The sequence below is a fragment of the Macaca thibetana genome, chromosome 11 (genome assembly GCF_024542745.1).
Source record: "Macaca thibetana thibetana isolate TM-01 chromosome 11, ASM2454274v1, whole genome shotgun sequence".
NCBI classification, from domain to species: domain Eukaryota; kingdom Metazoa; phylum Chordata; class Mammalia; order Primates; family Cercopithecidae; genus Macaca; species Macaca thibetana.
This window is the reverse complement of record NC_065588.1, coordinates 95064078-95090261: the sequence shown is the minus strand read 5'-3', so window position 1 is coordinate 95090261 and position 26184 is coordinate 95064078. Positions and strand designations below refer to the sequence as shown.

At 42.5% G+C, this 26184-nt stretch overlaps 1 protein-coding gene across 12 annotated transcripts in view; it reads left to right on the top strand.

Annotated features, from left to right (window-relative positions):
- The window catches only part of ANKS1B (ankyrin repeat and sterile alpha motif domain containing 1B), a 1295786-nt gene that overhangs the window by 1236532 nt on the left and 33070 nt on the right, over positions 1–26184 (top strand). For all 12 annotated transcript variants that reach the window (XM_050749329.1, XM_050749335.1, XM_050749332.1 and 9 more), the window contains 3 exons: positions 11459–11470; positions 12386–12472; positions 20705–20842. In XM_050749329.1, the coding sequence (XP_050605286.1) occupies positions 11459–11470; positions 12386–12472; positions 20705–20842 (237 nt within the window). The remainder of the gene's footprint in view (positions 1–11458; positions 11471–12385; positions 12473–20704; positions 20843–26184) is intronic.

The following is a 26184-nucleotide window of genomic DNA, read 5'->3' as shown; positions in this document are numbered from 1 at the left end:
TGGTATATGTACACAATAAAATACTATTCAGGGAAAAAAAGGAATGAAATTCTGTTATTTGTGACAACATAGATGAACCTGGAAGACATTATGTTAAGTGAAATAGGCCAGACACAGAAAGACAAATACTGCATGGTTTTACTCATACATGGAATCTCAAAAGTTGATCTCATACAAGTAGAGAATAGAACAGTGGTTACCAGAGCCAGGAAAGGGTAGATGAGGAGGAGGGGAATAGGGAGAGGTTACTCAGTGGTAACAAACTTACAATTCAATCGGAAAAATAAGTTCTGGTGCCCAATTGCATATTCGGGTGACTGTAGCTAACAATACTGTACTGTATACTTGAAAATAGCTAGAAGAGGATTTTGAATATTCTGAAAACAAAGAAATGATAAATGTTTGAGGTTCCAGGTATGACAATTACCCCTATTTGTCATTACACAATGTATACATATATTGAAACATCACATTGTACCCCATAAATATGTACAGTTATGTGTCAGTTAATTTTTTTTTAAATAATCATCCCCAAAAAAGAAATACCTGTTTTCAAATAAGATAAGGTAGAAATCTGCCTTCCTGGTGTAAGAAAGGATATATTTTAAGATTATTTTTACGTCAGAAATAAGCAAATCTAGTGTATTTAGGTTTTGGAACTTTTATTTCCCAAAGGATTTAGATAGTTTCCCCATAGTTCTCGTTGAATCTATTCCTCTTAATTTGTATGATTTTTAAACTTTCAATCCAGAAGCACTTCTAAAATGTGAATTTTCAAATATACAAATTTCCAAGTAATAATCTGTGCCTTAGTTGAAGTATTAAGACTTTTCTCTTTTTTATGTGTTTTAGGAAACAATAGTGGGAATGGGTTGGAAAGCTTTTAAAAAGTTAGATCTTAAAATTGGATGGAAATACTAAACGTAAAAGCCTCTTTCCTCTTAGAAGAGACTCAAACTAAAATCATGTTTTGTTCCTCTGTCCTCATACAAATACCTTCTGTGACAAATGGTCATTTTCAGATATAACTTCAAGAATTACTTCTTAGGAACCAAGCTGGGAAAAAAACTTTTAAGTAACTATTTTTCAAAAGTCTGTTGAGCTGGGCACAGTGACATGTAGTTGTACTCCCAGCTACTTGGGAAGCTGAGTCGGGAGGATCACTTCAACCCAGGAGTTTGAGACTGTAGTGTACTGTGATCACACCTGTGAACAGCCACTGCATTCTAGTCGGAGTAACATAGCCAGACCCCATCTTAAAAAAAAATTCTCTGTTGCCCAATTTCATGGAAGCATCAATTATTTTCTTTCACTCTCTCCAAAATACTGCATGAGTCATAATGAATACAGCTTCTGAGCCCATAAATATGTGTTGTGTGTCTATTGAATAGCAATGCCCACGAAGAAACAGCCACATAGGTAACTCCTTATTGCTGACCCTTGCTCACGTGTGCCTTTCCCATTGTGAATGTTTTCTTACGGGTCTACCCTAGAAAGCTTTTTTTTGTTTGTTTTTTTATTATTATACTCTAAGTTCTAGGGTACATGTGCATAACATGCAAGTTTGTTACTTATGTATACTTGTGCCATGTTGGTGTGCTGCACCCATCAACTCGTCAGCACCCATCAACTCGTCATTTACATCAGGTATAACTCCCAGTGCAATCCCTCCCCCCTCCCACCTCCCTGTGATAGGCCCTGGTGTGTAATGTTCCCCTTCCCGAGTCCAAGTGATCTCATTGTTCAGTTCCCACCTATGAGTGAGAACATGCGGTGTTTGGTTTTCTGTTCTTGCGATAGTTTGCTGACAATGATGGTTTCCAGCTGCATCCATGTCCCTACAAAGGACACAAACTCATCCTTTTTTATGGCTGCATAGTATTCCATGGTGTATATGTGCCACATTTTCTTAATCCAGTCTGTCACTGATAAACATTTGGGTTGATTCCACGTCTTTGCTATTGTGAATAGTGCCTCAATGAACATACGTGTGCATGTGTCTTTATAGCAGCATGATTTATAATCCTTTGGGTATATACCCAGTAATGGGATGGCTGGGTCATATGGTACTTCTAGTTCTAGATCCTTGAGGTATCACCATACTGTTTTCCATAATGGTTGAACTAGTTTACAATCCCACCAACAGTGTAAAAGTGTTCCTATTTCTCCACATCCTCTCCAGCACCTGTTGTTTCCTGACTTTTTAATGATTGCCATTCTAACTGGTGTGAGATGGTATCTCATTGTGGTTTTGATTTGCATTTCTCTGATGGCCAGTGATGATGCGCATTTTTTCATGTGTCTGTTGGCTGTATGCATGTCTTCTTTTGAGAAATGTCTGTTCATATCCTTTGCCCACTTTTTGATGGGGTTGTTTGTTTTTTTCTTGTAAGTTAATTTGAGTTCTTTGTAGGTTCTGGATATTAGCCCTTTGTCAGATGAGTAGATTGCAAAAATTTTCTCCCATTCTGTAGGTTGCCTGTTCACTCTGATGGTAGTTTCTTTTGCTGTGCAGAAGCTCTTTAGTTTAATTAGATCTCATTTGTCAATTTTGGCTTTTGTTGCCATTGCTTTTGGTGTTTTAGACATGAAGTCCTTGCCCATGCCTATGTCCTGAATGGTATTACCTAGGTTTTCTTCCCTAGAAAGCTTAAGAGCACCAACCATCTTATTCCATATTGTCTTCAAACCCCAATTATCTTTCTTATTTTTTATTGCTCTTGTTGCTAGCTTTTCTCCTATATAACACCCTCACTACTTCACATCACTGAAAGATTTCCTGGGCTGCTTCTGTCTTTAATTCCCACTTGTCTCAAGCTCTTTCTAAACATGATTGATTGAGTCTCTTGTCATTGGCCCAGATATATTGATCCACTGAATGTTCATTGTTGCAACTACCGTTTTCCTGCCATCATAACAAGTAGGCTGGAGAGTGTTCAGTTATGCACACAGATTTCAATTTTGTTTCTGCTCTCTTTGGCCAGCGCTTTACTTTGGAGAGGGACTTTCTGAGTGAAAGCATCCATCCTCAAAATAACAATAACAGCTGGCCGGGCAAGGTGGCTCACACCTGTAATCCCAGCACTTTAGGAGACCGAGGCAAGAGGATCTCTTGGGGCCAGGAGTTTGAGACCAGCTTGTTCAACACGATAAGACCCCCATCTCTACCAGAAAAAGATATTGTTTTTAAACAGTAATAACTAAAATCTGTTGATGTTCACTACATGCTAGGCACTGAATTATCCTGTGTAGTCCTCACAACTCTAAAATGTCGATGCTATATTAACATACCCGTTTACAGATGAGGTAACTAAGACCCAGGGAGGTTGAGTACCTAACCACGCAGCGAGGAAGGAATGGAACTTAGCCAGGAATCCAAACATACCATCCTGTGCTCTCATTTGCTGACAACTGCCCCTTGCCTCCCAGAAGAAGGAGCTCCTCTGTGGGTCCCTTGATAAGCCCAAGATGGCTTATCACACACACCCCCAAAAAACACAGAAGTTGCACTTATAAGTGATAGATTCAAACAGTGTGTTTTTTCACACATTTGCACTTGGCATTTTTAATTAAAATCATACATTTTTAAAATTTTATTTTATTACAAAAGCAATGCACATTCATTACTATCCACTTCTAAAATAGAAATACAGGAAGGAGAAATAAAAACAACTGTGATTTTTACCACCTAGAAGTGGTAAATTCCTCCCTGTTAACATCTTATGCCTGTGTAATCCTCCAGACCAACAATTTATGCATTTGTAGGTACTATTTTTCTAATAAGTAGAAATATTGCACACTCACTGTTTTATCATGTATTTTAAACACAATAATACATTTTGAAATATTTTTATTCCTATACATATTCATCCCCAATATTGTTTGTGGTGGTTGATTACAATATTCCAATCCATAGTTGAACCAAGCTTATTTAACCAGTTCTCCTCATTGGTCATTGGGTCATTTCTAATTTTTTTCAAATGATAACCAGTACTATGGGTAACACCCTTTACCTAACTAAATCTTTTGCAATTGGTTTATTTCCTTAGAATGAGCCACTAGATTTGGAATGGCTGGATCGAAGGGTTTACACACTGTGAAACTTTGGATAACTATTCCCAAATTGCCTTCCAGAAAACTTGTTCCAGATTACACTCCCAGAGACAGTACAGAAGCCCATGTTCATGTTTGCCTGTCACAACTCTCAAGAGCATGTGCTTAATTTGAGGGAGAATAGGGGAACTTTAATAAAAAACATATATCTTCATCTTCAGCGTGACCCCTGATCTTATTAACTCTATCGTTGTTATTCACGAGTCATTAACTCTGTCGCCCAGGCTGGAGTGTGGTGGTGCAATCTTGGCTCACTGCAATCACTGCCTCCCAGGTTCAGGTGATTCTCCTGCCTCAGCCTCCCAAGTAGCTGGGATTACAGGCGCCCGTCACCACGCCCAGCTGATTTTTTAATTTTTAGTAGAGACAGGGTTTTACCATGCTGGCCGGGCTAATCTTGAACTCCTGATCTTCAGTGATCTGCCCGTCTTGGCCTCTCAGAGTGCTGAGATTAGAGGCGTGAGCCACTACACCTGGCCAACATCTATTCTAGATGCAACTCTTGAATCTGTCCTTATGAACTGAACTGTTTGTTTTATGTGAAGAATGTTTTATCCATTCACAGTCCCTGAGAAACCATGAAGAATTAAATAATTCGTTTTAATTGCTCTCAAGACCAAGAGCTGTAGCTTAATGCTAACTAAGGATTTTTGGAAATCACTTGTCAAATGGAGAACAGTGTGTTTTGATAAACTAGCTTCTTTCTGAATTAATGTAGGATGCAGTACAGCGAGTTTACATGCATAGCAGCAGAGAACAGTTCTGACAGTAACTTTCAATCAAACTGATCGACCGCATTTTTAGAGCAGTAGTTCTCAAAGTATGGTCTCAGATATGCAGCATCAGCAGCATATAGAAACGGAGGGCATCGCTTTGTGCTGTGCCAGACTTGGGCCCCAGAGCATGCGAGTTACACAGGCAGTACAACGGCCATGTCATATGCAGGAGGTGTGGTTTCAATGGCTGCTTGCCCACTATCTGTTCTTGTCACCTGGTTTTAGGTTCTGTATTCTCTTAGCCTTTGTGCCAGAGCTCCTGTGACCAGAAAAGTACTTGGAAGGTCATTTAGCCTCATTAATGACAAATGAGAACCCAAACTATTTTTAAAGATGACTAGAGGGGGAATCTTCCCAGCTGCCCTTAGGAATCCTTCTACCCTCTCAAGAAGCCTTTTCTTCTTAATGCTTGCAATTTAAGCCACTTTGCTGTTGCAGAAATGCTAAGCCTTGCCTCCTTAAGACTGAAAACTCTCACGATCTTCTTTTTTTTTTTTCCCTAGAGATGGGGGTTTCACCTTGTTGTTCAGGCTGGTCTTGAACTCTTGACCTCAGGTGATCCACCCACCCCGGCCTCCCAAAGTGCTGGGATTACAGGCGTGAGCCACCACGCCCAGCCAAAATCTTTGAAGTTTTTTCCACCCCATAGGAATATCTTGGTAACCCTCTAATCACATTTGTGGTCCTCCTGCAAGCTTTGCAAGGCCTCCTTGCTGGCTGTGGGTACCAGAGCTCTCTGAAAGTTTGCTGAGCTCTCAGCATGTTGAGAGACTGGCGATGTGCTTGTTTTTTTTTTGTTAGTTTGTTTGTTTGTTTGTTTGTTTGTTTGGAGATGGAGTCTTGCTCCGTCGCCCAGAGTCTCACTCTTTCGCTCAGGCTGGAGTGCAGTGGTGCGATCTCAGCTCACTGCAACCTCCACCTCCTGGGTTCAAGCAATTCTTCTGCCTCAGCCTCCTGAGTAGCTGGGACTACAGGTGCCCGCCACCATGCCTGGCTAATTTTTTGTATTTTAGTAGAGATGGGGTTTCACCATGTTGCCCAGGCTGGTCTCGAACTCCTGAACTCAGGTAATCGGCCCACTTCAGCCTCCCTAAGGAGGAGGGGTTACAGGCGTGAGCCACTGCTCCCAGACCGTGGTTCCTTATAATGCTGGCTACATGGTTGTTATGATACATTAATTCACTGGCCTGTTCCTTTAACAGTCATAGATTTCAGCAACCGTTAGATCGAATCCTATGAAATTGCTGGTACTTAGCCATTCTTGACTTGAAAAATGGCTACTTCATAGGGCTCAATGTAAGACTATGTGCTGGTCATTATGGTGAAGACAAATCGAGAAAGGTGTGAGCAGTCCTCAAGGAACTCCCCATAGGGAAGCAAGCACACCGCACTAAGATCCAGGGCAGTGCACGGGAAAAGTGGCAGAGAGGGGAACAAGGGGAAAGCCATCCTGTCAGCCTGGGAGACCGTGGAAGCCTTTCCCCAGAAAGTAGCCTTTAAGCTCAGTTTCAAAGGGTGAGAGTTCATTTCAAATTGCTGATTGGTGGTCTGCTTTTTATCTCTTGTAATCCCACAACCTAGTTAGTTTCACTGCCTACAAAATCACCACAATAATGCTTATTTTGTGTGTGTTTTTTAATCATTTGAAAGTCACTTAGGGCTACCAAACATAATTGCTTGATCCTGTTTTAATTTACTTGCTGAAGTGGAATGTAATAATTAAGCTTTGAATCTAACTAAGGAAGATATTATATGCCAAAATTAATAGTTATGACTCAGGACTGAATATCTAACTAGAAAGCATTCTCAGGATAGCCATGTGTAGGTTAAAAATATACTGTAAGTTGGATGGCAACAGACCATCCAGAAATCCCTTCCCCAGCCTGTGCTTCAGATACACTGGGAGCAGTCGGGGTATTGTAAGAATGAAGGGTTGGTGGCATCCTCCCCTCGTTAGCCTCACTGTTTTCCCTGTCTCTGAGAACATTAACACCACTCCAGACTCGAAGAGCATTACAGCTCACAACTGAAGTTATCCCCATCATAAACCCCTCTGCTTTCATTCGCACTTGGAAAAGTCATGCTCTGAAATTAGAGTTCGTGCACTCTGAAAAGGGTATCTCCATACTATTGATTCTGCATTCAAAATGGAAAACCTACTTATTTTCAGACATGCTTTAAGGCAGTAATAAAGGCACCAATGATGATTTCTGACCTGATACCGAGCCGTTCATAACTTAAAATTAAAAAGGAAAAGAAGAAAGATGGTTCTTTCTCTTGGTGATTTCAAAATCTCTTCTTTTTAAAAGTGCTCTAAAAGCATTCAATTACTTACTAAGAACAGTATTTCAGGTGGCCACCTCCAGATATGAAATTCTGATTCCTATTTCTGTTTAATGGTTATAGACAATATAAACTCAAGTGCTTAAAGAGAAGACTGCCTTTGAATTTAGGATTCAAATGTTGCATTGTACTTTAGGTTTCAGAAACGTAACGTCTCTATATAACTAAATATCATTTCTCTTGGAATAATGAAAGTATGATCATCTTAATTTGGGAAACTGTGAACAAAATACATTTGAATATCACTATAATGCTTTTTGCAGGCAAGCAAGATGCTGTACAAATTAAGATAATTTGGGGCCTTCCCCAGGAGTATTTAGCTGCTTAGGTACTCAGAGGTCTTCAGTATAAAGTAGTCTCTTCTGTAAAGCTGGCTCTGAAGGGGGGTGAATTTGAGAACGTTGGGAAACCTGAAAAATGCCACAAAGAGCATGGCATTGGGAAAAGCAACTAGAAACAAAAGAGAACGGTAACAGAAGGTTCACCTTGAGCATCTTTCACTGGGGAAATGGGCCTGAAGTAGAGAGTTCTGTTTATACAAATCAATAAAGCTTGAATTTTTAACAGAAACATATGGGAGTATTAATTATACAGACACCCAGCAGAGCATGCAGATAGATGGGTCATAGAAACCAGTGTTGCCTGAGAGCACGTGCCCAGTAACCTGATGTTCAGAGTAGGCGCCTTCGTCCCTGGGAAGGAGAAAAGAATGACAATCATAACACTGAAGAGAAAATGGGGAGGGAGGGACCTCGACTGCCTGTGATTGGACTGAAGCCCCATGCTCACATTTTGATGTCTATAAAGCCTTCATAAATGAAGTGGGGTGCTTATTAGATTTCTTGCCTCCCAGATTAGACTCCCCGAAGACTCAATAACTTTGATCTTTGCCTTTATTTCTTTTTCTTTTTGAGATGGAGTCCCACTCTGTTGCCCAGGCTGGAGTGCAGTGGTATGATCTTGGCTCACTGCAATCTCCGCCTCCCGGGTTCAAGTGATTCTCCTGCCTTAGCCTCCTGAATAGCTGGGATTACAGACACCCACCACCATGCCCAGCTAATTTATTTATTTTTAATAGAGACGGGGTTTCGCTACGTTGGCCAGGCTTGTCTTGAACTCCTGACCTCTGGTGATCCTCCCACCTCAGCCTTCCAAAGTGCCGGGATTACAGTCATGAGCCACCACGCCTAGTGTCTTTGCCTTCTTTCTATGCATTTTCATCTTTTGCTAAAATTATGTATGAAAAGACCTCTTTGGAAACGCTTGTCAAAGTACACCATCAGAAAACCCCTTTAAAAGACGATGGATTCTTATCTCTTGTAGGGAGTATAAATGCCTTCAAGGAGGGGCTCTACCTGGAAGATTTCCCACCCTCCCTTAGAACTCTGTGGCTGGTCAGGATCCATCAGCTTCTTGTCAAATGACTCAGTGGAGAGAGCAGTGCAGTTTGGGCTCCAGACTGGAAAGCATGGCCACCCCCAGCACTGCCATTCATAGAGGCCTGTGCACAGCGCTGCCTCCAGTTAGGACAGCAGAGATTCTTGGGACCCATGGAAGAAAAAGAAATGACTATACTTTGTCTTTTCTTCATTCAACTTGGCCAAGCATCTGATGTGGAATCTTTGTACCATGACAGGAACCACCACTGAAGCCTTCATGTTAGGTCAAAAGCTTGTGTCCTGACCTGCCTGTTGCTCCAGCTCTACTTCCTTTCACTGGCATCCATTGCACAACTCACTGTATTCCCCTCTCCAGCTGCTGCCACCATTCTCTTGAAGCTACTCTTAATGAAATCAGCAACAATTTTTTCTTGTTGCAAAAGCCAAGGATTCCGTCCAATAAGCCCAGTGAAAGTAGCAGCTCCTGTGTGTGCCAGCCACTGTGGTAGGCACACTGTTTTAGGCCTTGTTAGTCCTCATGGCATGGGGCACTGCTCCTACCTTCTAAGCCCTCTCCTCCTTGGCTTCTGTGATACTGTGTTGGCGACATCTTCCAGCTTCAATTCCAGTCCTTCATTAGCTCTTGTTTCTGCCCCACCCCTTGGGATTTCATCTTCCCCTAAGTTGTGTCCTTCCCCCTTTTCTTGTTCACTCCTTAAAGCACCTTGTCTGCTCCCATCTCCTTGGCCACCCATGTATGTGGGTGGATTTCCAGGTCTGATTCTCATTTCTCATTTCCTACTGGACCTCTCCACCTGCTTATCAAACTGAGCATGTGCAAAAGCATTTCCATTATGCTTATGCAAAAACACTTTCCCCTCTAGTATTCCTTATCTCAGTGGCTTCTTCATCTATGGCATCCTCCCACCCATTCATCTTCCATGGCAGATCAATCAACAGAACCTTTCAATTCTTCCTTATCGACATTATGGCTCCTCCTCCTGTTCTTCAATGCCTCTACTTCAACTCAGGTGCTCAGGGTCTCTCTCTCCTTTGGATTTGCACAATAGCTTCCTCACTCCCTGTATCCAGCCTCTAGATCTTCCAGTCCCTCCTTGATAAACAACCACCAGAACAATCTTTCTGCAACACAGGTCGGATTGTGTCACTCACTAGTGAAAAGCTTCCAATGGACCCTAACTTGGCAGAGTAAGTAACAACCTTCCAAACCAACTCTACCACTCTCATCTCCACCAGTTACCCAAACCCACCACATTCTCATTTCTAGGCCTCTGTGCATGTATTAGTTCTACTGCTAAAACAACCTCTTTTGGCCTCTTTGCCACTTGGAAAATGCTTATTCATCAAGAGTCAGCTCAATCACCCCTAGCAGGCTGTCAGTGTCTTTCGAATGAATGAATGAAGACTGGCCCCACTCTGTCATGCAAAGTAATGCTGTTTTTATTCACTATCCTGGAGGCATGTTGTTCACATTGCTCCTGTCACATTTGTCAACTTGTAATTGTGGCTGTTCTTCCTATCAGACCTAGCAGGCATGTTCATGAGTGGCCCCTGGGCCGCCTCTTCCTCTTCTTCTCCCATGGCAGACATCATTCCCAGCCCTCTTTTCTACTGAGCTCAGACACAGCTCAGAATCTGTCTCAACACAGTACTTTCAGCAGACTGGTGTTTGCACACAGTTTGAGGTCTGTTTGCCATCCCTGAACTAGACTCAAGCTTTTCCAGTGACAAGCACAGTGGGTTGCCTAAAGTGACAACTCAATTGCTGAACAAATAACAAATGGATTTTTATCTGAATATTAGCTATATATTGCTTTGCATTACAGATAGATCTGTCCAGGAGAATGGATTCATGGCAAAATATGAGTGAGGTGATTTACCAAAATCCACTGTGACACTTTGCAGAAAATTTTTCACATACGCATTCAGTTATTCAAACTATTGCCTGGGCTGCCCCAGCCCTCCCTCTTTACAGAGTTCAGCCTCTGTGTTGCCTTAAAATCAACACATTGCATATGATTTCTTCTAGCCTGTCTTTGATATATCTTGTACATTTTTAAGAAGTGGTTGGAAGAAGCATTAAAACAAGTTTCTAACCTTATATTTTGTTTCCATAATCTCTCTTTTTGGCAATCACAAAGGAAAACTGATGCGTCCAGGGAATTTTAAAACTGATTAAAAAGCACTTCAAGAGAGTTGCTTTTTCACATACTGTATAAAACAACAAATATTAAATAACAATACTTTTAGTAATCCATTGTCTTTGAAACAGTGTAGTAGCTCTCAAAAAGATGTTGTGTCAAAAACAATCAGGAAAATGTGAAACACCCCTTTTCATGGCTCAACTAAAAGATGCAATCGAAGTCTCATCGTTGAGTTCAATGCGTTTCACTCACACTATCCAATTAAAAGCCTTCTTGAATTCTAGCCGCATTCCAGAATTTAAAACTAGAAAATTGGGAAATACAAATGAAGAAATCAAGAAAGTTTCTATTTTTTCCTGATTCCCTTAATAGACATAAGACAGCCAGTTGTTGAACGCTCAAAGTGGAAGTTTCTTGTGTGTCAGTCCTAAGACTGTGCAGTGCAGTAAATAGAATGATGAGAAACAGAGAAAGAAAGGGGCCTGTGAAAGCCTGCAGCATTTCTAAAATAACAGTAGCACTGCCTCTTTGATGACTCTGAAGGCTATTCTTTTGTGGCATCTTTTATTTTTTAATGAATTTATACTGTTGGTGAATTATTGAAATGATTTCCTCTCTCTCACCTTTTATGTGTTTTCTCTCCTATTATGTTCCCATCTGTCTTAACTGGAAAATCCACCAGGCTAACTGTCAGGTAGGTTCTTCTTGATGTTTAGTGTGATTATTAGTAGTATACATAGAGGGCAATGAAGTAAACAGACTGCTGGTGACTGGTGATGAATGAGAAAGCTAAACAGGAAAGGCACATACTCAATTATAGAGAAACTTTTTGCAGATGCATAAAACTGTACAAGCTGCAAACTCCAAGCACATTCAGCCAGTGTGAACATCTGTCACAAGAACCTGGCCTAAGGGAATGTAGCAGCTCTCAATGATAAAGTAGGTTACCTGGGCTGTCCAGCATTTAGCTGTGGCTCAAAACCCGGACTGCTCCTGGAGGGCTTCATTGTTCTAGAGTATCATTACATCCTGTGTAGTCACAAGTGATGCTGCTGTAAATATAGTATCAGCATTTTTTGATTCGGTCCAGTTCAAGAACAATACATAGTGACGTATTTCACCTCCCTATTTTAAGTATACATCCAAGCATTCTCTGTGCCTTGAAGAATGAAGGTAACTAGGAAAAGCCGGGCTGCATATATTTTGTTAATGTTGAATGCATCCTTGGAGTTAAGTCTGACGTGGTGTAACTCTTGTGAAAGGAATGGTCACTTGAAATTGCAGTAGGAGACAGACCTCTTCATTCACCCTTTAGTGTCGGGGAAAAGAAGTACTCCTTCATCCACACAAAGTCATGGAACAAGCTCTTTTTAGTTCCTCAAGGGCAAGACAGATAACTTTATAAGCCCAAAGTATAGCTCAACCCAAGAGAGGAGAAGCAAACATTAAAATTAGAGTGTGCGTGGTGTGTATCTGATGTGTGTGCATGTGTGTGTGTGTGTGTTGTTTTTAATTTGAGCTCATCTTTATCTTCTCGGGAGGAAAAATTATGTGCTTCAGTTGCCATGCAACACAAACTGCTCTAACAGCTTTCTAATTTTAATTTCAGAAGTCTACAGAGCAAATGAAGAAGGTCCCTACTATTATTCTTTCTGTTTCATATAAAGGAGTCAAATTTATTGATGCAACAAATAAGGTACGTACCACACCTCTCTCTGGTTTAGACACCAGATGCAGTCTTGAGAATATGATCTAAAATCCTTTGCTTCCCATAATAACCAGCATTCTCCATTTTAATCATCCCATTCCCCCAACCTTCATGCTTCCTACATATACCTATAGATACACGCTCATGTACACACACACATACACTTTCATACATACAGAAAGGCACCATTTGGGGGAAGGGCTTGATCTGGGGTTTCTATAAATATTGTGCTTTCACTTTTTCATGATGCTCTCTCTATTAGACTGTGGCCACTTATTATCTAGCATGTCCCTTTGGATCTGGACAACATTGAAAAAGAAAACAAAAATCACTTGTAGATTGAAAAGTCAACAATGTCATCACTCCTCCATCAGAGGAGATGTTACTAGATAAAGGGCTAGAACATTTGTCTTTATTTATCTAGAGATATATATATGTGTCTTTTCTGTTGATAATTTTCTCACTTTTTAATTTTATAACTACATTTAATTCCCAATCTCTGAGATGGGAGTTTCAGCTGTATTGTTGTCTGTCTGTCTCTTTCTTTCCTTCCTTCCTTCCTTCTTTTCTTCTTTCTTTCTTTCCTTTCTTTCTTCTTTTGAGATGGAGTCTCACTCTGTCGCCTAGGCTGGTGCGATCTCGGCTCACTGCAAGCTCCGCCTCCCAGCCTCAGCCTCCTGAGTAGCTGGGACTACAGGCACCCGCCACCATGCCCAGCTAATTTTTTGTGTTTTTAGTAGAGACGGGGTTTCACCATGTTAGCCAGGATGGTCTCAATCTCCTGACCTTGTGATCCGCCTGCCTCAGCCTCCCAAAGTGCTGGGATTACAGGCATGAGCCACTGCACCCAGCCTCAGCTGTATTGTTTTCTTAAGAGACACAATCAGAAAAGCAGCCCAGGCCATGCTGTGGCTCCGCTGTGACTTCTTCCTCACAGTGGGAATAGTTTGTGGGCTGTGATGTCAAGTGTGGTCAGCAGGGTTGCATTTCACTGAAAAAGCATTCCTTTCTTGACAAAGACAACAGCGTCCTGGTGCTCAAGTGGAAAGCTTGGGTGACCCTTGTCCCTCTCCTTAAACTCAAAGCTGACTGGCTTCTCCTAACAAAATCCCAAACGTTCATGTGTTTTATTCCTGCATCCTTTCAACTAATCAAGTACAGAAGGAGAGTAAAAGAGGTGATTACTATTGGTGAATGCTGGTTTTTCTCTGGACCTCTCACCCAGACCTCCCACCTGGACCTCCTCCATTTTGGAGAAAGGGAACAGAAATCGTGAAACAGGTGAACTTAAGAAACAGCAACTTAGGGCCAAGGCAACTGGATTTAGGTACCAGGGAAAAGTGTCACGGGCAGTGACTCTTTGGTGTCTGTGTTAAACCCCAGCATCTGAATCGGAAGTTTTTCCAATTGGTTTTCTGTAATGAAAGAGGTTGTTGTTTCAATAGTTAGATAAACCCAAGTTCCCCAAATCTACTTGGGAAAACAACCTCACAGTTATAGAAAAAGTTCTGAAACCCAGGCAAAAAGCATATAACCAGCATCATTATGCTGACCAATAATATCAGCATAATGGTGAGTCCAACTATGCAAAATATTGTTGATGGTTGTTGACAGATAATAATTGTGGAGACTCAAATAAGAACAATACCAATCGATTTGCTTTTTTATTTCTTGGAAGCATCTTTAGTTCCTGGTGTATAAAATTACTTTATCCTTAAATTATAGTCTGTTGGTTTTAAAAGTTCTAACACTTTATGGAACATATTATAGAATGGCACAGATACCATTGCTATTGCTGTATCTAAATCTTAAGAAAGACTTTGGCGCCTGGATTTTTTTTTTTTTCTAAATTGGAGAAACTCCCTCTATTCCATTTATGCTTGAAAAGCTTAAATAGCTGTATATTTTCAGTGGATGAATTTGACACTCTCTTAGATAAACAACTTTAGCAGACTTGGATTCTGACAATTTCTAAACAAGTGGCATTTGCCCTGAGAAGTTCCTGCAGTCCTAAGTCGGTCATTTCATGATGCTGGGGGTATGGCTGGATGCAGCTGTATTAGTAACATTCTCTCTAACCCACTCTCCACAATCAGAGGAATGAAAGAGAGCTTGCCAGTTCCATTGTATGTTGCTTACTAACACGTCAAGGGACACAGAAGTTGATGCTCCTGTACTTCAAGGAGATACTTCTGCTTCAATTGCCAATAATTAGATGAGTTATCCATAAACCTCTGCTCACTGATGACTACTCTTGGAAGCAAAAGCACAGAAAGATATGCAAAAGATAATTCTGTGTAAATAAAGATGCTAAATAAAGAAGGTCAGCAGATTTTTTCAAGTCCTTGCAGTGTGGTCCTCAACATATTTTCAGAATCTAGAGCAAAGGCAAAGTGCCTATGTTGGTGGCAAGTGGAGCCGATCTGTGAATGTATGACAACATATGCTTTTAAAGGAATTGGACGATGTTAATTTCAACTGACTATACAGGGTCCACATCCCAGTGACCTGTGAGGTAGCTGATCTCCCCCAGTATGACAGTGGGTAGGGAAAGAGTGAATGACTCAGGGCAGTAGTCTAGTAGTTGCTGTGTAGGGAGCCAAAGTAGAGAGATTGTGTTTAGAAGGATAGAAGAAAGAAATGCTGGAAGGCCGTACTGGTGGAGTGTGACTGGGTAAGGCTGAGAAACACTACCACCAGCCAGGGCGGGAGGACTGGCTTCAGAAGGGACAGAGGATCCACAGTTGAAGGATCATCCTCAAGTTGTGGTGCGAAAGGAACCATGCCCAGACCCCTAGATTCTACCAGTGTCTGCAAGGACACCTATGTTTGCCACTTTGTTCTAGAGCAAAGAGCACAGCAGAAAAGGAGCAGATTGATAAACTCCAGAGTCCTGCTTTCTGTTTTCACCAAGGATTTCCCCCACTGGGCAGTGTTGTGTCAGTGAGCCACTTTTATTTGAAGCAAAGGACTTGTAATATACAAGCATATTTAAAGATCTCACCATTTCAGGTACTAGAGGCCACTAGGCCTGGAATTCAAGCGATTCTCGTGCCTCAGACTCCCGAGTAGCAGGTATTACAGGGGCATGCCACCACGCCCAGCTGATTTTTGTATTTTTAGTGGAGACGGGATTTTGCCATATTGGCCAGGCTGCTTTCGAACTCCTGACCTCAGATAATCCACCTGTCTCAGCCTCCCAAAGTGCTGGGATTACAGGTGTGAGCCACCGCGCCCAGCCTACTGTTCATATTTTATGTTTTCATGGTACTTTATTCTTCAACAGTGCTCTCCTAACCTTGCATCTCTTACCCCTGCCCTGGTCAGAGAGGGGGTTGTTTAATCTGCCCTGGGCAGCTGGAGACCTGAAGGCCTCGGTCCCTTGGCTCAATGCTGCCCTGCAGTCACACAGCCTATTGGTCATGAAGAACGACTCAAACTTGATTTTCAACCTCCCTAACCTAATGCTTTTTCTGTTACTCCACAGCTACCTTCCACGAATTAGTTTGAAGTGCAATGGATAATTCATTGTGTGTTAATTACTCTTCCCTTCCTGTGAGCCCCCATTAGACTCTGTGAAAGATGAACCCTCCTTGAAGCATTTCTTTCCTTTGATTCTAATAAATAAATGGGTTTGGCTGAATTCATGGGAAAGGGTTAGAGGCCTAGTTATAAACTCATAAATGTATTGCCTAGCAACTTAGGAAATGAATTGAATCACTAATCCTGATTTAAGAAGGAGGAAGCAGAAAGCGATCTTGAATTAAAAGTGGAACTTGCAATAGATTTAGCACTAAAATGTTTTGGATAAATCACCTCAGCCTTCTGTTGATCAATAGCCCAAAGGTTACTCTAGCAGGGAATTCCACCTGGAGGACTGCAACTATTTAGTAACAGACCCTTCTTCAGGTTGGGGGGCAGAAGGGGAGGTCTTCCGAGAGGAGACGCGGTTTCTGCATTCCGTGCTCAGCTGAGGAGCAGGTTGCATTTTGCCTTCCTGTGCTGACTCCCTCCTCAGTCTTCCCATCTGGCTAAATTAAAAATGATGCAGTGCCAGGGTTTGTTTTTTACTTTCATTGTTGTTTTGTTTTTTGAGTTTTTAAAAATTTTTTTGGAATGCCAGTTTTAAACAAGGCCTGTGCTATTTTGGGGGCACAAAATACTTTGGAACATTTGCCTGAACAAGTGCCTGTTGTTTTGGGGTTTTTTTAATGTTTTTTTTTTTAAGAGACAGGGTCTCGCTCTGTTGCCCGGGCTGGAGTGCAGTGGCGCCACCACGGCTCACTGTAACTTCAAACTCCTGGGCTCAAGTGAGCCCCTAACCTCAGCCTCCAGAGCTGCTGAGACTACTGGTATGCACCACCACATCTGGATAATTATATTTTTGTAGAGATGGGATCTCGCTATATTTCCTAGGCTGGTCTTAAACTCCTGGCCTCAAGCAATATTTCTGCCTCAGCCTCCCAAAGCACTGGAATTACAGACATGAGTCACTGTGGTGGACCTCCCATTGTTTTTTTATAGCAAATACTCCTGAGAAGCTTGGAGACAAATTAAGGCCATGTTAAGCACCTGTGCTGTTCTCAGCATCACGTGCCCGACAGGGCATCACCAGTTAGCCCTCGCTCTACACTGTTAGCCCCGCCCTGGAGGGAACACTGCAGTCTCCTCACTCAGGAAAAGCCCGGCCTGATGAGATGCAGGAGAAGGGTCCCACCTGTCGGGGCTCAGATTGAAGGCAGTGGCGAGAGGCAGATTTCTAGGCTGCATCACTTCATCACCACATGCCCTTCTCAGAACCACCATATGAGTTAGCTGGACCCGAGAATCCTGTCCTACCCCTACCAGCAAGACAGCTCTTCAGCTGTTTCTCACCGTGATGGAAAACAGCAGACAGGAAAAGCCATCTCTCCCTGTTGAAGGGTGCTACGCTGCCAGAATTTCTATCCCCAAGAAGAGGCAGGAGGAGCCCCTCGCCAGTTCTTCTCTTGAGCCTTTTAAAGCTCTAGTCTTCTTTAAACGTGCTTAGAAATGGAGGCTGATGAACATGTGAGGAGTCCAGTTTTCAGCTGAGGTGCATCACCTGTACCTCTTCATGACATCACTTTTTAATTTGTGGAAAAGCCACTCATAAATGCATGACAGGAGGTGCAAAGAATGTCTTCCTCTTTGGCTTCTTCTCCAAGGAGAAAGTCTACCATCTAGTCTCCATACAGTCTACAACTGTAGTATCGTTGGCCTTGGATTTGTCCTGCATGTAGAGAACTGGCTTCACCATTCTGCACAGGTAGACGATGCAGAGTGATGGCAGTATTTCAGTAGTGACATCCCGGGTCCTCACCCCATTCTGGCATTGGCAATATATCACAAAGGTCTGTTCAAAAATATCTGCCTCCGTAGGCTATCAATACAAATTCAAGAGCATCTTTTAAGTGCCAGTTAGGATGACCACAGTGATCAGTTATTCCTACCTGAATATAGAATAGTTTTACTAGCATGAGCTTTCCTTCTAGCTTAGACAATGAGAATAGAGTAGTAGAAGTTTCCACAGTTGGAGAGGAGGCTGATTTTGGAACATGCAGCATCACAGAGATCAGGCCTCCCTGGGCAGCTAAAAGACAGTCCTGGGCTCCTGGGGAATAGAGAACAGGGGGGACTAGGCCAGGCACAGTGGCTCACACCTGTAATCCCAGCACTCCGTGAGGCTGAAGCAAGTGGATTGCCTGAGCCCAAGAGTTGGAGACCAACCTGGGAAACATAGCGAAACCCTGTGTCTACCAAAAAAAAAAAAAAAAACAGAAAATAAGCCAGCCTGATGGTGCACACCTGTAGTCCCAACTACTCAGGAGGCTGAGGTGGGAGATTGCTTGAGCCTGAGAAGTTGCAGTGAGCTGAGATGGTGCCACTGCACTCCAGCCTGGGCAACAGAGCAAGACCCTGTCTCAAAAAAAAAAAAAGAGAAAGAGAAGAAGAGGGCTCCAGAAAATTCAGGGGTCAGCAAAGACAGAGGAGGAGAGAGCAGCAAAGATATACTTTTCCTCCTTTGCAACTTTACCCCTGGCCACAGTGCTGCCATGCAGCATTGGAAATTGTCAAGAGTGGCATCCCATGAGTTGGCAAGATTCAGGGAGTTCAGTGCAATAAAAATCACAGAGCACTTTTCATTTCCCAAGAAGTGGATCTACCTTGAGATCTTGCAAAAGATCTCCAGAACACAAAATGCCAACTTAGTAAAAGTTGAAGCATCTATTTCGTGTGACAGTGTCTCCTGGACAGGTGAGACCAAATCCACCCAGGCTTCCCAGGGTGCCCCCAATCAAGATAATGGCAGAGACTCCCACAGCACCTCACATTGCACCTTTTTCTCATTTTAACATTCATTTGAAGACTCACCCATCCCTAATTTGGTTTTCTACTTGAAGGAATGCTATCTGGATGCCAGAAAAGGATCATCACCTTCTAGTTTGAAACTTATCTTGCAATAGAATGTTACTTGTTTATGGGATTCCAATTGCAATTTGAGTTATTTTTTGACAGAGTACTGCGTGTAATGTCAACACACAAGACCACGGTGAAAAATGTCTTAATTTAATTTTCTTTTGCGAGTTTTAATTCTGTAATTGCCTCCGAACCACTCAGCTTGGTTAAGTGAGGGACATGAAGTACTTGCTGGGGCTGCTGGCAGGGAAGGACACTTTGTAAGCATTTTTAGGCATTGATGGTTGTACACGGAACACTGTATTGCCGACAGGTTTTTTAAGACAGCGCAATTAAAAGGTAATTAGAGTAACTAAAGCATTGAGGGTTTTACATCTGTGACAACTGCAAAAAAACATAAATGGGATATTATAAGATAAAAAATGATTGCACGATTATGTGAATTTTTTTTATTTTTTTCTTTTTAAACACATCTACGTATCAAAAGAAGTTTCTAGCAGGGTTTGCAGCCAGGCTGCTTCGTGGTTATTTTGTGCTTCAGGACAATGGTACTTCAACCTGTCTCCCACCGGGGAAGAAGGCACAAAGAGATGCTAGAGAGGAAAAAACGCGATTCTTGTTAAGCCAGTAAGAGGGAGGTGGAGACAATGAAGGGCATTGCAATGCATTTCAAAGAGCCTGAGCTCCACAGTCAGACAACCCTAAATTTCAGTCCCAACCCAGCACCTGCTCTGCATAAGGCACTTAAATTCTTTGAGTACCAGTTGCTCCACCTGTGAAGTAATAATGGCAGCAACAGCACCACTTCCTAATTATACACAGTGGATGTAGTTAGGAAAGTGTTGTTTATATAGCCACAGGGCCCAGATCAAGCAGGGCATCCAAGGCCTGAATGTTGCAGTGTGGTATTTCTCTTATCAGGCCCCTGCACCTTAGTTTCCATGGAGAAAGCACCTTGAGGCTTCCACCTGCCTGCTTCCTTCAGTACCTGCCCTTGCTCTGAGGGAGGAGGAGCAGGACACAAGAACAATGTGCAAGCATGATGGCAAGGGATTTGAAGAGCCTCGTTGGGTCAGATCTCTTCTCACGCAGAGAAAGCGACAGATGCTCCCTTCCTTACAGAATTAGCAGAAAGCAGTGCTGCACAGCCACAGGTGGACACGGGGAATGGAAAGTCAAATGCTTAGTAATTACTGTTATGTTTTAAAGTGGAGGCCAGACATGGTGACTCACACTTGTAATCCCAGCACTTTGGGAGGCCGAGGCAGGCAGATCACCTGAGGTCAGGAGTTCAGGACCAGCCTGGCCAACATGGTGTAAACCCCGTCTCTACTAAAAATACAAAAATTAGCCAGGTGTGGTGGCATGCGCCTGTAGTCTCAGCTACTCGGAAGGCTGAGGCAGGAGAATTGCTTGAATCTGGGAGTGGGAGGCTGCAGTGAGCCAAGATTGCACCACTGTACTCCAGGGGCAACAGAGTGAGACTCTTGTCTCAAAAAAGAAAAAAGTGGCCGCCATCCAGACTGCTTCCATGCACAGCACCTGGTGAGAACTGCAGCTCCAGGATATGACTGTGTTAGATTGTTTTTAATTAAATGAAAATATTTCTTCCAGATCTGGCATTCATTTACCCACAGATAATACAGTGGACCACTTTGAATGTTGCTAGTCTAGCACACTCCAGAAAGAAGGAAAGCAACTGCTTCCCAGGTTACTTGTCTTGGTTGTCAAATATGCTAGTTTGCAGAGGAAAACTATGATCATTTATGTCATTTCTTCCAGAACATAATTGCTGAGCATGAAATTCGTAATATCTCCTGTGCTGCCCAGGACCCAGAAGACCTCTCAACATTTGCCTATATCACAAAAGATTTGAAGTCCAATCACCACTACTGTCACGTGTTTACTGCCTTCGATGTGGTGAGTACCTGCCCCCTTTCAACAGATTAAAGACTTTCCAAAATGGGCCTGGACTGTGTTGAAAGCCCAACTTATAGTTAACATGCTAGCTTGGCTTGTTTACCCGGTATTAAGATACATACCAAGTGTATTTGTTTGCTAGGGCTGCCATAACAAAGTACCACAAACCGAGGGGCTTAAACAGCAGAAATTCATTTTCTCACAGCTTCTGGGGGCTAGAAGGGCAAAACCAATGTGTCAGCAGGTTTGGTTTCTTCTGAGGCCTCTCTCCCTGCCTTGCAGATGGCTGCTGATATGGTTTGGCTGTGTCCTTACCCAAATCTCACCTTGAATTGTAGCTCCCATAATTCCCACGTGTCATGGGAGGGACCCGGTGGGAGGTAATTGAATCATGGGGGTGGGTCTTTCCTGTGCTATTCTCGTGATAGTGAGTAAGTGTCACAAGATCTGATGGTTTTATAAATGGGAGTTCCCCTGCCCAAGTTCTCACTTGCCTGCCGCCATGTAAGATGTGGCTTTGCTCCTCATTCACCTTTTGCTATGATTGTGAAGCCTCCCCAGCCATGTGGAACTGTGAGTCAATTAAACCCCTTTCCTTTATAAATTACTTAGTCTTGGGTATGTCTTGATTAGCAGCACAAGAACAGACTAATACAGCTGCCTACTTGCTGTGTCCTCACGTCGCCTTTCCTCTGTGCTTGGATGTCTGGGTCCAAATTTCCTCTTCTTGTAAGGACACCAGTCAGATTGCATCAGGGCCCACCCCAATGACCTCACTGTAACTGAATCACCACTTTCAGGGCACTATCTTCAAATACAGCCACATTCTGAGGTACTGCGTGTTAAGCCTTCAACATATGAATTTTGAGTGGGTCACAGTTCCACTCATAACACCAAGTACATTTTGGCAGACTAGGCTCTTCAGAGATTTTTCAATATTTTTATTCTTCCATTCAACTTAGAACACCAACCCTACCTAGTATCTCAACTGCCATTACTCAACTACTAATTTCACTTTTCAGACTTGAGAAATTCCTTTGTTTCTCTGGCACCAAAACATAGTAAAGGTCTTACAGCCCCCTTGTCCCTCACTGTGTCTGTCGGTTTCTCTAGTAGCCATTTCTAAGTACTAGGGCATAACAGGTGTGTTTGCCTCATACAAATCTGCAGTCTTCTATATTGAATAGGAGTCACATTAGATACCTACAGGTGGTAACTGGGAACTCCAAGGTTTGGCCCATATGCTCATTCAGAAATTAGTCTTGTCCGGGTACAGTGGCTCACACCTGAAATCCCAGCACTTTTAGAGGCCGAGGTGGGCAGATCACTTGAGCTCAGGAGTTGAAGACCAGCCTGAGGGACATGATGAAACCCCATCTCAACAAAAATGCAAAAGAAAAAAAAAAAATTAGCACATGCCTGTAGTACCAGCTAACTGAGAGGCTGAGGTGGGAGGATCACCTGAGCGTGGGAGTTCGAGGCTGCAGTAAGCTCTGATCACACCACTGCACTCTAGTCCAGGTGACAGAGAGACCCTGTCTCAATTTTTTAAAAAAGTTACTCTTGGCCAGGCACAGCTCATGCCTGTAATCCCAGTACTTTGGGAGACCAAGTTGAGAGGACCACTTGAGTTCAGGAGTTCAAGACCAGCCTGGGCAACATAGTGAGACTTTGTCTCTAGCAAAAGAAAAAAAAAAATTAGGTGTGGTGGTGCACACCTGTAGTCCCAGTGGCTGATGAGAGAATCCCTTGAGCCCAGGAGATTGAGGCTTCACTGAGCTATGATCATGCCACTGCACTCCAGCCTGGGCTAAAAAAAAAAAAAAAAAAAAAGTCTTGTAATGACATCCTTACAGGATTACACCACTTCCACTTATAGCCATACTTGTCATTAAACCTAAAAGACTAGCTCATATATTACTAACTTGGAAAATGAAAACAATGAAAAGAAACAACAAATGTTTCTTTAAGATTGATAAGCCCTTGAGGTGGTACAAATTGCTTGAGGATATCTCTGATATAGTATATTAATAATCAGAAGAATTTGAAAATGCCACTTAAGTTTGATGATTCTGCTCTGCTCACTGGGTTTGAAATATACATATTCAAAGAATCAGGAATCACCTATTAATATATTCATGAGAGGCCAGCCCCCAGTTCAATGTCATCGGTAGAAGACTGCCTGAAGCAACGTTTTCCCGTTCTGATGAACACCTATAGGCCGAGGCCAACTGTAATCCAAAATCTACACCAGCCTAAGGTCCGTGAGTCAGGCAGCTCATGCTCAGAGCATTTGTATCGTGCTACATGTTCCTCACCCCTTTTGGTTTTTAAACATTGAAACTGGGAAAGAATGATCATGGGCCTTTAAAAAGAAAAAAATCCCTTCCATTTGCGGAGGCTTGAGGAGAGTAATATAAAAGTAGTATGTGGTAACAGTAAAGACTGCAAAGCAACGCCCTGCAAGGCTACTCTAAATATCTCAGGAAGCGTTTGTTTGCATGGGATTAAAGTGTTGATTAAAGCCATTTCATTCAGGGTTTACAAGGATGTGCAGTGTTAGGTTTCTGGTGCCTTAAACATAACTTGCAGTTCTTGTAAAATGTGATTGTTTCTTTATACAGTCAAATATCATCCTGTTCACATCTATTTTGGTTTATGTGAAACACCTTTCTCTATAGGGATTGGACTGATGTCATGGAAAGAACGGAATACCAAAGTTCACATCCTAAATCAGCTATCCGTCTACTCCCTGGTCTTAGAGAAGTTGCTGGACTTTTCCGAGTCCCAATTTTCATAGCTAGAGAACAGAGACAAGAGTTTCTGCCTTGCAGGTTTTTCACTTTGCCAGGAGTGAAACGAAAGAACATATGTAGAGTGCCTCATAAATAACAGGTGTTCAGCATTGGTTCCTTCACCTCCTCCCTCTCCCTGCCTGCTGACGTCAGTTAACAGCCTGACCCTTTTTCTGCTAAAAGACATAAGATAGGTTTGTCACATGTGTATTTATCTTCCAAAGTTTTCCTACTGCCATTATGAAAGGACTGGAAAAGTGGAAGCAATAAATAAACATTAAAATAGAAATAGCAAGCCGGGCGCAATGGCTCAAGCCTGTAATCCCAGCACTTTGGGAGGCCAAGGCGGGTGGATCACGAAGTCAGGAGATCGAGACCATCCTGGCTAACACGGTGAAACCCCATCTCTACTAAAAGTACAAAAAATTAGCCGGGCGCGGTGGTGGGCGCCTGTAGTCCCAGCTACTCGGGAGGCTGAGGCAGGAGAATGGCGTGAACCCAGGAGGTGGAGTTTGCAGTGAGCCGAAATTGCGCAACTGCACTCCAGCCTGGGTGACAGAGCGAGACTCCGTCTCAAAAAAAAAAAAAAAAAATAGAAACAGCAGAAAGAAAACATTGACTCCCCAAACCTTGCTGCCTCTAGACCGTGTTTGCGTTGAACATCAACATGAATATTCTGATACTTTTCAGGATCAATGCCACCTTTTTCCTAAGTATTACAGCATTTCTTTCAATAAAATCGGTTTTTAAGGTAATACATAATTTGCCTTCATCAGAGTATCTAAAGCATTTTTCCACATCAAACTAAAATGGGTTTCTGTGGACTGTCTGCCCCCTTGAGTTTATTAGCTATATGTATAAATATATGTGACACCAGAATACTGAGGTGAAATGTTGGGGGAAGAAACAGTCGACTGTTTCGTTTTATGATGAACATCATATCCCCCATACACTTGGAAAAACATGTAGAGAATTGCTTCAACATTTATCTTTTCATCCAGATGTTTGATTTAATGTAGACATTACTAGCTTAGGATTCTCATATCAGTTCCAAAGGACTTTCATCTTACACAGATCCTCCATTTTAATCTTCTCTAGGTGAACACAGTTTGTCAAACCTCAAAATTAGTAACAAAGGCCACCAGCCTTAACCTGAGACTTTGAGCAATTCTGAGATGCAACAAGCTTCACTTGCACTAAAAAAAGCTTCTTTGAGCATGGATTTTGTATCTTTATGTAGGGCAGTTCAATACCAGTCCAGTCTTGAAGGCTTAAAATGCTTTTGATATGAATCAGTCCCCTGGGCTGCCCCAAATGGCAAAAAAAAAAAAAAAAAAAAAAAAAAACCAACTAAAGAATAACCTATAATACCTCAAATACACATTTAACCTTTTAGCTGAATAAGTATGTATACATTTTTAATTGTGAAGTTACTGCTTTTTTGACCTTAAAGACCTCTTATGGGTCACGTGTTTTTATGTACTGTTATCACATATCCTATGTTTTTATCTGATATCATCAAGAAAATTCAGTGATGTTTAGGAAGTTTCCAGTTTATGGACAGTTAGATTTGAAGTTCAGAGCATTTTCTCATAGAAACTGTAGTCCGGGAAAGTAGGCCTGCAGCCCCCCACAGAAGCTAGGATGTGAGCTTAACGTAGTTTATGTACTGTGGGACTCTGTGGGGCCTTGAATGTGCTCAGATGCGAGCAGGGGGTGGAGCATGTGGGGCTTCTCAAGCTTATTTGACCGTGGTAGCCTTTTTTTTTTCTTTTTTGAGACAGAGTCTCACTCTGTTGCCCAGGCTGGAAGGCTGGAGTGCAGTGGCGCCATCTCAGCTCACTGCAAGGTCCGCCTCCCGGATTCATGCCATCCTCCTGCCTCAGCCTCCCGAGTAGCTGGGACTACAGGCTCATGCTGCCACGCCCGGCTAATTTTTTGTATTTTGAGTAGAGATGAGGTTTCACCATGTTAGCCAGGATGGTCCCGATCTCCCGACCTCGTGATCCACCCACCTCGGCTTCCCAAAGTGCTGGGATTACGGACGGAAGCCACTGCACCCAGCCTTTTTTTTTTTTTTTTTTGGAGAGCACCCCACAGGGGTAGCCTTCTGCAGAACACATTTTGGAAAATGTTACATTTGATGATCTCTAAGCCTGTTTTTGTTGCTTGGAATCTACCATAAATTCAGCTTGTGATATTTTTGGTTTTAAATGATGGGGAGATGAAAATAAAAAGACTAGAGCAAAACAGAATTAGGGTTGTCAAGAAAAAAGCCAGTATATACCCACAGGCAAGCACCAAGCCTTTTCTGTATTCTGGAGTCTACACTCCCGTTATTGTCGGAGCTGATTTCTAATCACAAAGCTAACTTGCTAGACCTGGAACACATCTCACCGACTGTAGAACCAAAGCTTCCCCTAACTTCACCTTCTAGGCAGTGAGAACTTGGGGAAGAGGGAACCATAAGGTGAGCAGAAAAGAAGGATGTGTTATGAGACTAGGAGTTGTGAGAGTTAAAAATGGACTCAGCTTTTCTCTCCTCTG